We start from the raw sequence: 12245 nt of genomic DNA on the forward strand, positions 1-12245 counted from the left end.
TATCTGGCTCGTTTCAAAGGGTACAGATGGTCGGATGATGGACTGCAGCTTCACTCATGCTGCCACAGTAGTGCTCAGGAGCATTTCCTTCCTCTCATCTGTCCCCACTGGGTCTGTCTGTTTTCTTCCATTGAAGGATTGGGTCATTCTGAGGAGGAACTGGGGTGAGACGTTGCTAAGTAGCTAAGTTTCCTAGTAGTCAGGAAATCGGAACTTAAAATGTTAAGGAACTTATTACAGAGACATCAGATTGAAAGCTGCTTTCTATGTACATGTAAATATAGCTATAAGGAAGTTGCAGGTATGCGTATAGATTATTGCTCCTGTGGACTTTGTATATGGTTGGAATTATTGTACCTTTAAGTATTTATGAATGAGCATGCGTATAGTTTACACACTCAGGTAATTACATATATGGTCATCTATGCATGCATGTTTAAATTATAGTTACTGTATTTCCACAGATACATGTACATACTTTTAGTTTTGTGTATTAACATAGACACACATGTATGTACACATATGGATGTGCAGACACATAGGATTTAAAATTTTCTGGTTGTTAAAGACAAGAGCCAACTCTAAACAAAATTTTTTATTTGCCATAGTAATCTATTCCTTTTTTTCTGTTTGTTTCCTCTTCTCATATTGTTAACTAAGCTAATACCATGCCAATTTGTATATTCTCTTATCTATCTCCTATAGGGATTGTCAAGATAAAGACTTATTAACTCCATTTTATAGACTTACAGAAGTTAATTAGGTCTAAAGAAACTGTAACTTGCTCATTATGATGAAAATGATGTTTCTTCTATTTATTTGACTTACTCTTTTTGAGACAGAATCTCATGTAGTCATGACTGGCCTCAATCTCAGAGAGAGATCCCCTTTGCCTCTACCTCCTGAGTGCTGAGATTAAAGCTATTAAAGGCACGTGCTTTTAACTTAGGCCTCTAAATACTGTGGTCTCTTATTACCCACAACTCTCTAGTCCCTCTTTTGGGGGGGAGGGGGAAGTAACATACAGTTCTGCTCTGTTAAGCTGATACCATTTTGTTTTTTGAAAAAGCAAATCAAATCGATTATATTTAATTATGCCATGAGTTGATTTCTCTAGGGCTTAACCATTTAGATTTTGCTGTTGTTTGTAGATTTTTAATTTTATGTGTGTGAGTTTTGCCTTCATATATGTTTGTACACCATATTTATGCATGGTGCCTGGGGAGGCTAGAAAAATGGGTCAGGTTTCCTGGAACTGGAACTAAAGTTGGTTGTGAACTACCTTGGTGCTGGGAACCAAACAGCTCATCTGCAAGAGCAGCAAATATTCTTAACTGCTGAGCAGTCTTCCCAGCAAACAAGGTTTGCTTTAAGAACATATTGTCATAGTTTACCTTACTGCCCACTTTGTGGATTCTTTATTTGCTGTAGGCCAAAAAGCTATACTGATTCCTTTTTATGTGATAGAGTTGATCTGGGCTCTTGACAACAAATGCGTCAGATTTGGTTGAATGTTTTCTGAATCCCGTTGGTGATGAACTGGCAAGTAAATTCTTAGGGTTTAAAGAACCAAATCAAAGAGAACACCTAATCTTTAAACTTCTTATGGGTCTGGATTTCATCAAGTCTGATGACAGTTATTTTATATACCACTCAAAGTCAGTCCAGCACTGAAATGTCTTGAACAAATGATGATCCTATGTTGCTGGTTCCTCCAGGCATATATGTACTTGTGTAAGTAGAGGTCTCAGGACAACCTTGGGTGTCGTTCCTCAGGCACTGTCCCTGTGTTTTTGAGACAAGGTCTCTCACTGACCTGGAACTCATCAAGTAGATTGGCCAGAGACTTAACTGTCTGCTTCTCCAGTGCTGGGACTCTGGACCATGCTTCACCACACTTAGTTTTGTTTGTTTACATCCTTTAAATCCATTTGTACAGCAGCACTTTACTGACTCAGCTGGTTCCCAGCCTCTAAAAGATCCTTTCTGAAAGCTGAAGCTGTAGGATGGTCATGATTTTATGTGAGTAACATAGCATGGATCCCTTGCCATTATCTTAGAATATAGGAGACTTTCTTAACCACTGAAAATTCATAGTGTGGGGACTGTTATAGCATGGCATTTAGAATTAAATCAGAATTCAGGTTTTGAACCATCTGTTTAACCTGTGTACATACTGGGCAAATTACTTAACTTCTCTCTCAACTATAAAGTCTATTAAAGTGAACATAATAATATGCCACCCAGAGCCATAGTGAAGATTAAAGAAGACCATGATAGGTGTAATGTGCTTAGCATGGCTTCTGCTCTTAGGGACCAGCCTGCTATTACCATTCTCTGTACCTGGTCAGATCACCTTAGCACTCAGGGAAGAGTTAACTACACTTGGTTACTCAATCTTTTGTCTCTCTTCTTTTTACAGATAAGTCAGCTGAAGATTATAATTCTTCTAACACTTTGGTAAGTCTGTATTTCCTCCATTCTGAAATAAGTGGGTATGGAAGTAAGTAACGTTGAAGACAGTGTCGTAGAGACAGAGCTTGGCCTTGGAGGCACTCATTTTTGTCACTGTCATGCCTGAGATTCTGTCTTCAATAAAGGAACTGGCGTGGTGAACGGTGTTATTCCCTATTCAACAGTATGTCCCTTCCAGCTGTAGAAATTCTAACCTTGAGACTAGAGGTGTAGCTTCTAGCCTGTTTCGTTTGTAGGTTTGAACAGTGGAAACCCAGTTTGCTTTTCTGTAGTTCAGATACATTCTTTCTTATCTAGATGTGTTTCCAGACACTGGAATTTAGAAGGGAATCTCCTTTTCTTTCATCAGTAAGACCTACTAATCTGGAGGGAACAGATTCTGTTTATTTAAAAAGCATTCATTCTACCCTCTGAGGCTATAGTGGTGTTCTGTAACTTAAAAGATTGTTACATGAACCACTGAAGAACTGGCTGAGAGGTATGCCTAGGTATACATGCAGTTACAGTTCAATATGCTGTAAACCTCATGAGGTCAGGGACCATGTCTATTTTATTAATTGCGTTGTCGCTGGTTCTGACATTTGCTAAGTGTTATTGAATTAAAGATTGAATGTCAGTGAAAACATCTCAATGGTAAAGTCTGTGCTAAATGAGTTATTTAGAGAAAGAATTGAAGAGATGAAGATAATTTCGGATAGAAAATTATATTCATGAGGAAAGAGGTTCACAAGGTATGTGTATTCTGGGAACTGCTAGTGGTTTGATACGTCTGGAATGTAAAATGTGCCGGAAGAGAGGTTGGCAGTAAGGAGGCATGGTAAAGTAGGCCAAGTCGTGTAGGAGTTTGGCTTTGTCTAAAAGGTAATGAAAAGCTTAAAGAATTTTGAACAGGGAGAATAGTAATATATAACAGTACTGAGCCACTGTCAAGCCTTGTTGCCAGCACTCAGAGTCATTTATACTCTTGGCAATTATAAACAGTACCAGTTGAGTACTTTCAAATGTACCTCTTTCATTTTTCACAGTAATGTAATGAAGCAGATTGTTATCCTTGTTTTATAGATGATGAAATTGAAATGGAGAGAGGTTAATGGCAATACACGTTTGATTCCTACTCTGTCCTGCTTTTCTTCTCATTCATGCTGCTTTGCATCAAATGGAAGAGAGATGATTAAAAATAGAGGGAAAGTATTTGTAAATACACTGCCTTTGAACAATGAATTATTGATCAGTAAATTATTGAAGAAAGGCCTAAACAAAGTGGATGTGTGACCCGAGGGTTAAATGTCTTTATGCTTTTGTAAGAAGAGTGGCTGTTATCTATTACTGAATGGCTACTCTGTGCCAGACACTATGTTAAGATCGTCATCTTTAATCCCAGCACTTGGGAGACAGAGGCAGGCGGATCACTGAGTTTGATGCCAGCCTGGTCTACAAAGTGAGTCCAGGACAGCCAAGGCTACACAGAGAAACCCTGTCTCAAAAAACCAACAAAACAAAAATCCCCCCAAAAAACCCCTTTATGTTTAACATAATTAATCCTCTCCTTGGGAAGGAGGTGCTGCTGTTTTCATATCCTAGACAGAAAAACAAATCTTCCTAACAGCTTATAATTAAGAGCCATATTAGAAACCAGTTGTGGTGCAAGCCTGTAATTCCAGCACTTGGGAGGTAGAAGCATGAGGAGGAGAAGTTCAAGGTCATCCTTGGCTACATAGTAATTACATTGGCCTAGGTGACATGAGACCCTGCCTCAACGAACATGTAAGCCATGTAAGAATTGGGATCTTCTGAATCTCGTGCAGTCCAGGGCTTGTCACCGTGTCAGGGAACAGAGAATGGCATAAGGAGGTCTTATAAAGGTGACTGCAGTAAAGCATCAGCCATGTTGTTAGTGTGGGAGAAGAGCCCTGTGGCTCATGCCATATGGCTTAGAGGATAACACCTGCTTGTTTAGTATCTACAATTAGAACCACTCAGACTGTCAAGGACATTTCCCCCTAATTGAGAGCACTTCCCCTATAATTCACTATTCTATATTTTTTTTATTTGCACATCAAGAATACAGTTTTATCATGGTAGTGTATCATTGATTCCTATATTGGTTTTAAACACATTGTTTCATTTCATTATGAAATAATCAAGCAGACTTACTGTTTCCATGTTACAGATTAAGAAAATGTGGCAAAAAAAAAAAAAAAAAGAAAGAAAGAAAATGTGGCATAGAAAGATTGTGAATTACCTCTTTCTGTTGAGTTAATAGTATAAATCAGTTTTTTAAAAAACAAAAACCTCTTTTCCTGTATTTACTCACTTCATCAGTATTTCCTCAGTACCTTCTTTGTGCCAAAGCACAGGCAACACAAACATGAATGTGTGCTATCCTAGATTTTGAGAAATGGCAGATTGGGGAGATATGAGCCAAAGGAAAAGATTGCAGGAATAATGTGCAATGCAGTCATATTTGATTTGTGATTTATTCTTTCTGATAGTTGAGGGACGTTTACACACCAGGTCTTAAAGGTCTGCTCATTTAACAAACATGACCTTGTAGATTGCTTTTTGCTCTAAATGCCTTTGTCTGTGTCTAGGATCTAATAACTCTTGGGATTCTATGGCATTTTTATGGCTGATTCTTATTTCTAGGATTCACACCAGCCAGGTGGGGTGGTGCATATTTGTAATCTTGTTCAAGAGGCTGAAGAGGAGGATCATAAGTTCCAAGCTAGTGTAGGCGACATAGCCTTACCCTTTCTTAAACAAGAGACTATGGACTGTGTGATAGGTTCTTTGGGTGATGAGAAATGACGGGCTGGTAAGGGCTTTGCTCTTAAGCTCAAGTTAGTGATAAATCAGAACATACAAAGAGGATATATAATATAATCCAGGGAAAGCTAGGTAATAAGAAATGGACAGTGTAATATAAATGTATAGGTAAAAAAATTAATAAAATTGTAAAAATAACTACCCTGGGGGCTGGGGGAGAAGAAATGGGCAGTGCTTTCCTATCTGAGGGATAGTTTAGTCTAAGCTCATGTCTTATCCCTGTTCTGCTAGAAATACGCTTAGGGTAATGAACTGAGTCCATGAATCTTGTTAGCCCAAAGATATATCTTAAAAGGAACTGTGCTCCAAAACAGAAAGCAGGTCATAACCTAACCATTGTGAAGAATTCATAAAGGATGCAAAGCCTGTTAAGAAGAGATCAAGTAATTGGAAGCTGGGTCCATGGCACATGCCTGAAACCCCAGGACAGGAGACTGAGGCAGGAAGAGCAAAGGCTCAAGCCAGCCTCCGTACACAGAGCTTCTTACCAACAGAGCAGGAGAGAAGTCTCCTAGGAAGAGAAAAGGTAGCCCCAGGAAAAGGGGGGTGAGGAGCTTTAGTCCTGGGGTCATTAAAAAAAAGTAATTACTTTAAATTGTACATTTGAGACAAGGGTAGCTTCCTTCTTACCTTTGTGTCTAGGTGAAAATTGGGTAATTTCAAAAGAACACAGACATTTTACTTAAGAAAAGCTGCTGTGGCTAGGGAGCCTGAGAGAGCACAAAACCCTAGTCAGATTTCCACACAGATGCAAAGGAAGAGGAACATACGTCTGCAGCTGAAGAAAATACTTGTTACTTTTTTGAATATATTTTATTCACTTATTGACAGGTTCATTTTGTGTACAATGTATTATGTCCATGCTCACCCTCAATTCCTTCCCAGTGCCCCCCAATACTTCCCAACAGGTCTACCTCCCACTTTCATGTCTCTTCTTCTTCTTTTTTTTTTTAAACCTGCTGTGATCAATTATTGCTGCTTGATTAGAATGTTTGATCTTGTTGACTTTAGTGCAGATCTGCTACAGCTGCAGTGAGCTCATGAATGCAAGTCATATCCAGGAAATAGCATTCACAGCATTCCTCCCCATCCTCTGGCTTTTACATTCTTTCCATCTCCTCTCTGCTATTGGTCTTGAACCTTGGAAGTTAATACAGATGTCACATTTAGGGCTGAGCACTCAACGGTGACTTATCTTGGCACTTTGGACAGTTAGGAGTTCTGTTGCCCTCTGCACAAAGAAGCATCTCTAGTCGAGGTCGAGAGTAGCACTAATCCATGCCTATAAATGTACATATTTGGGAGGCAGTTTGACAACATGTCCATTTAGCAAAAACAACAGCAGTAGGTTCCCCACTATGGCCTATGACCTCCTCAGCCATGGGGCTTGTGACCATATTTATAGTGCCAGGCAAGAAGTCCTTCCTGTAAAGAAAATACTTTGAAAATCCTGCATCTCAAGAGTTGGCTTTTCATACTTTTAATACCCAGGAGAAGAAGAACTTTTTCTTTATATGCATTTCCATGCCTACATATCCTAAAGAAAAACTTGCCAGTAACCACTTCTCTATAATGCATATATTAAATCAGATTTGCCATAAATATTGTTGTTGAAATAATCAAAGGGTAAAATAATTCTTAAAATTTAAAATGTAATAAATCAAGATTAAAGAACAGTTATGCATTAATGAAGCCCAGAAAATTAATGAAACGTAGAAAAATGTGAAAATAAAGGACAATGGAACACAAATCAGGAAGACAAATTAAGAGAACAGAGAGTAGAATAGAAAAAACAGATAGGACACACATACATACTCAAAGGCAAAGGAATAGAACAGTTCCCCAATGGGAAGAAAATCATGAGTCTTCAGTTGAAAGGCCTATCAATAACCAGGTCACATAATCAGAGACTGGACACATAGATAACATTCTTAAAAGCCTCTTTAAAAACTAACACAGCCAGCATAGACCAGAACATTAGCATCAAACTACTTGTTAGCAGTGGTAGATAGAGAAGTGATGTCCTTTGAAGTAGGAGGAGAATTAGAGAGTCAAGAATTCTATACTAAATAAACCAGCATTTGATCATGTCAAAGACATGTTCGAACATGCGAAGATCAAGGTTTATAACACACAGATCATCTTTGAAAGGCTAAACACTACATAATAATAATTAACCCACAAAGATGATGAGGATTAAGAATATTAACTTAATATTTATCATTTTTATCCAAATTTATATGAAAAAGACCAGCGGGACTAGACACCATGAAATAAATAACATTATTTCCAAGATTTCTCTTCATCGTTGTCTTGGCAGTTCTGTGCTGGTATTCCCACTTTCTGTAATTTTATTATTACTTTTGCTTTTTGGTAGAGCACATCCATTAGTAGCTTTGAAAAAGCAAATAGGAAGTAAATGGTTAATATCTTTTGGGTCTTGGAATTGGGGTTTCTCTTTCTGTTTCCTCTATTTCCTTGACACTGGCTGATTACAGAATTCTAAGTTGGTAATAATTTTCTAACAGAATTTGGAAAGTACTATATTTTTTTGTCACTTACCTTAACTATTACTAAATCCAAAGCTATTTTATTTTTGCTTTTTTTTTTTAATGTATGTAGTTTTTTCTCACTTGAAAAGCTGGTAGGATCTTTTTACTACCATTGGTGACTTTCAAAATTATACACATTTTCATCTTTATTGTGAAAAGGACAGATACATTTATTATGAACTCTTTCAACATTGATACTCTGACTCTCAAGTACTAGAGACTACATTTGGATTATTTTCTTTATTTCTTCCCTCATTTTCTTTGTTCTCTTTTTCTGAAACTCCTTTCATTTTTGTTGAAATGTTTGGGAGATTCTCTCAGCTTTATTTTTCATTATACTTATTGAGTTTTATTTCTGCTACATGTTTAATACATGATTTTTTTTTCATTTTAAAGGCTTAATATTGTATTTTGTGTCTAAAATTAGTATCTGCTGTTATCTTGGAGGGTATTAATGATATACTTTATTTTTATTTTTTTTCCATCCTATTCAGCCTGTTTGTTTTCTGTGTGGTACTTTTTCTTAATTGTTTTGGTTTTTCACCTTTATGTTAGTTATTCCTTTCATATTTAAAAATCTTTGGAGATTTTTTATATTTACGGTTGAGGTACTAAAAGCTTAGTAGAATTTAAGCTCAATTTAAGTTCAGTGATTTCAGTTATTTATAGTTTTATAACCACCTCCATACTGCAGACTTTATTTGTGAGCATCACCATAGGATCGTGCATTAGTTACTTTTCTGCTGCTGCTATAAAGCACCATTGTTATGAAATATTGATGGGGTGATGGCGTACAGACCGCCCTAACCCTGCATACTAGCAACCATAACCAAGCCAACTTACAGAAAGAAGGGTTTATTTGGAGCTTATGGAGAGCCCATCACCACCATGGCAGGGAGTATGGCACTGGAGCAGTAGCTGAGAGCCCATACTTACAAACTAGAAGAAGAGAACACAGGGAATGGTACTAGTCCTTTGAAGCCTCAAAGCCTGCCCCCTGGTGACATTCCTCCCTCAACAAGGCCATATTTTCTGATTCTTCCCAAACGGGACAAGGCATTCAAATACTGGTAGTCAAGCCGGACCATTTAGGGGGAAAACTCTTCATATTTTCTCTTTAGAGTTTTTCCTTTAGGTTCTAGATCAGACCCAGAGAAGAATCTTGTAAGTTTCCTTGTTGATAAAGATCTGACTACAAAAGTAGCTACCGGACTGTTTTCCACAGTGTTGTCGTCATTTTTCATCCCCGCCAGCAATTATGAGGGTTCTAATTACCCTGTATTCCATTCTTGTTTTCTATCTTCTGATTATAGTCATCTTAGTGCATGTGAAGTAATATCTTATTGTGGTTTTATTTGCATATCCAAATGAATAATGGTTTTGAGCATCTTTTCATTGGCCATTTCTAAGACAAATTTCTTAACCCGCTGTTCGATAACTTTATTTCTTTCAGTTTTATTGAGATGTGTTTTCATGGCCTAGCAGTTCTGTTGTGGGAAATAGTGACTCACGTATGGTTGAAAGTGTCTCCTGCATGTATTGGATGGGATGGTTAGGTCAAATAGAGTGTTTTCTATATATTTTCTTGTACTCCTAATTATTGAGCGTGGAGAAATGAAATCCTCAAGAATAATTGAAATTTCTCTGTACATATGAATTATTTCTTGCCTTCAATATGTCATTTCTTGCTTTACATAGAATGACTTGTTTTGCATAGATATTTAAAATTATATGTTGTATGATTTTTTGTTTATATAATTATTATATAAATTGTTTTTACTTGTTACACAGTGTGAAATGACCTTCTGTGTTTCTGTATATCTGTCTGTCTCCCTGCCTCTTTCATTTTCTCTCTCTCTCTCTTTCTCTCTCTGCTGGGATTAAGCTGAGGGCCCTTCATATGCTAGGCGAGTGCTCTACCACTGAGGTACATCTCCAGCATGCTACTGTTTCTATAAAATGTTTGTTTTAATTATTATAACCCACTGCATTCTTTTAAGGCCACTGTTTTCCTGTACATATTTTCTAGTTGATTCACTTTAAATTTATGTCCTTGAGTTTATATGTTTCCTATAGACAACATATGCTTATATTTTGTTTGCTGTTTTTCTTCCAGTGTAACACTATCTGCTCTATAGAGTATTTAGACTTTGGATATTTAATAGAATTATGTTTGAATTTATTTTTGCCATTTGCTACCAGTTTTCCGTATTGATCTTGACTTTCTTTTAATTCCCCTTCTACTGCTTTCTTTTATGTTAAAAAAGTGTGTGTGTGTGTGCGCGCGCGCGTGTGTGTGTGTGTACATGGTGTGCTTATCCATGCATGTTCACATGGAAGCCAGAGGTTGATGTCACCCTCCACATTTTATGAGAGTAGATCTCTTACTGACCATGGAGCTCAACATTACTGCTAGACTGGATGTGCAGTGAGGCCCCGGCGTTTACCTCTCTGTACTTCATAGTCAGAGTTCAGAAGACACGCCTGGCTTCGGGAAGACATGCCTGACTGGGCTGATTAGTTTTAGGTCATCTTGCCACAGGCTACGGTCATTGGAATCAAATTCTCAATTGAGAAAATGGCTCTGTAAGATCAGGCTGTAGACAAGCCTATAAGGCATTTTCTTAGTTAGTGATTGATGAGGGAGGGCCCAGCCCATTGTGGGTGGTGCCATTCCTAGGGCCGGAGGTCTTGGGTTCTATAAGAAAGCAGGGTGTAATCAGCACCACCTCATGGCCTGTGCATCAGCTTCTGCCTCCAGGTTCCTATGCAGTTTTGAGTTCCTGTCCTGACTTCCTTTGGTGATGAGTCGTGATTTGCAAGTGTAGACCAGATAAACCCTTTCCTCCCTAAGTTGCTTTGGCCATGGTGTTTTATCTCAGCAATGGTAATCCTGACTGCGACACTGGCTTTTTGTGTATATGCTAGGGATCTCTGATCTCTGATCCTTGGCTTGTGCAGTAAACTTTGCCCAAGCAGCCATCTTCCAACCCTCTGAATAAGTGCTTGCATTGCATCAATTTGACTTCTTTGAAACTATTTCTTAAGGCTGGGAAGATAGCTTAGCCATTTGCCATTAAAGCGCTAGGATGGACCTACGTTAAATTCCCAGGACCTACATGGTGGAAGGAAAAAACTAACTCCTACAAATTGTCCTCTGACTTCCACATGCAGTCTGTGGCACATGAGTCCCCTATACTAAATAAAACAATATAATCAAATCTATTTCTTTGTGGTTGCTCTGCATGTTACAGTATGCATTTTAATTTATTGCAGTTTACGTAATTTTCGTTAGAATTCAGATTAATGTTAACTAAGCTCCACTAATAAAGTCTGCCCTTTCTTTGCTTCTTCTTTGAGCTATTGTCTTTAATCCATATATACTTAAATATATTTCTTTAAATGTACACACTTGATATATTAGAAGCCCAACAATGTAGTTTTATAGGTGTTGCTTTATACAGTCTTTTTTATTAAAGAGAACAACAAGATCCATTGGGCATGGTGGTGCACACCTTTAATTCTCGCAATCAGGACGCAGGGCAGGCACATTCAGAGATGAGTTTGAAACTAGTCTGGTGTATGTAGGAAGTTCCAGGACAGCCAGGGCTATGTAATAATAATAATAATAATAATAATAATAATAATAATAATAATAATAATAATAATACAGTATTAATATATAATGTAATAAATATATAATGTGACAAATAAATGTACACTAATATAATGCATAATAAAAAGAGCAACAAGAAATCTAAATATATATATTTGTAGAATCTTTCATATTTATTTATTTACCATTTTCTTTATTCTTCATTTGATGTTATTTCTTTTCAGTCTCAATGGAATTTTTTTTTTATGTATAGTATTAGTTACAAATGAGATAGGCTAACAACAAATACTTCTGGGTTTTTTTAAAAACCTGAAATGTGTTCATCTTCATTAAAAATTTTTATTTATTTTTATTTATATGTGTTAAGTGGGGCATGTATATGCCAGTGTGTGTGTGTGTGTGTGTGTGTGTGTGTGTGTGTACAATTTCTAGGAGATAGTTCTTTCTATCCTTTGAGTTCCTAGGATCAAACTCAGGTTTCTGGGCTTGGTGGCAGATGCCTTTACTTGTTGAGCCATCTCTCCAGCCCCATCTCCATTTATTAAAAATAGTTTTATTTTATAGTTAAAATTTTTTCAGTTCTTGGAATAAATCATCCTATTGCCTTCTGGTTTCCACTGTTTCTGCTACTAAAAAAAAAATTTTTTTTTTGAGGTAGTGTCTTGCTATGTAACATTTTACCACTCTTTAACCCTTCTCCCTTCCCTTCTTTTATCTCCTCAAATTACATGACTCTTCCTTCATGTTCCTCAAGTGACGACATTTTAGATCAGGAA

The 12245-nt window shown here is 37.2% G+C and overlaps 1 protein-coding gene across 5 annotated transcripts in view; it reads left to right on the forward strand.

Annotated features, from left to right (window-relative positions):
- Window positions 1-12245, forward strand: part of Pak1 (p21 (RAC1) activated kinase 1) — a 105337-nt gene that overhangs the window by 69027 nt on the left and 24065 nt on the right. For 4 of the 5 annotated variants that reach the window (XM_051148982.1, XM_051148983.1, XM_051148980.1 and 1 more), the window contains exons 5-6: window positions 2423-2460; window positions 9739-9780. In XM_051148982.1, the coding sequence (XP_051004939.1) occupies window positions 2423-2460; window positions 9739-9780 (80 nt within the window). The remainder of the gene's footprint in view (window positions 1-2422; window positions 2461-9738; window positions 9781-12245) is intronic. The other variant, XM_051148984.1, reaches the window with a different exon arrangement.

The sequence above is a fragment of the Acomys russatus genome, chromosome 7 (assembly GCF_903995435.1).
Source record: "Acomys russatus chromosome 7, mAcoRus1.1, whole genome shotgun sequence".
Taxonomy (NCBI): Eukaryota; Metazoa; Chordata; class Mammalia; order Rodentia; family Muridae; genus Acomys; species Acomys russatus.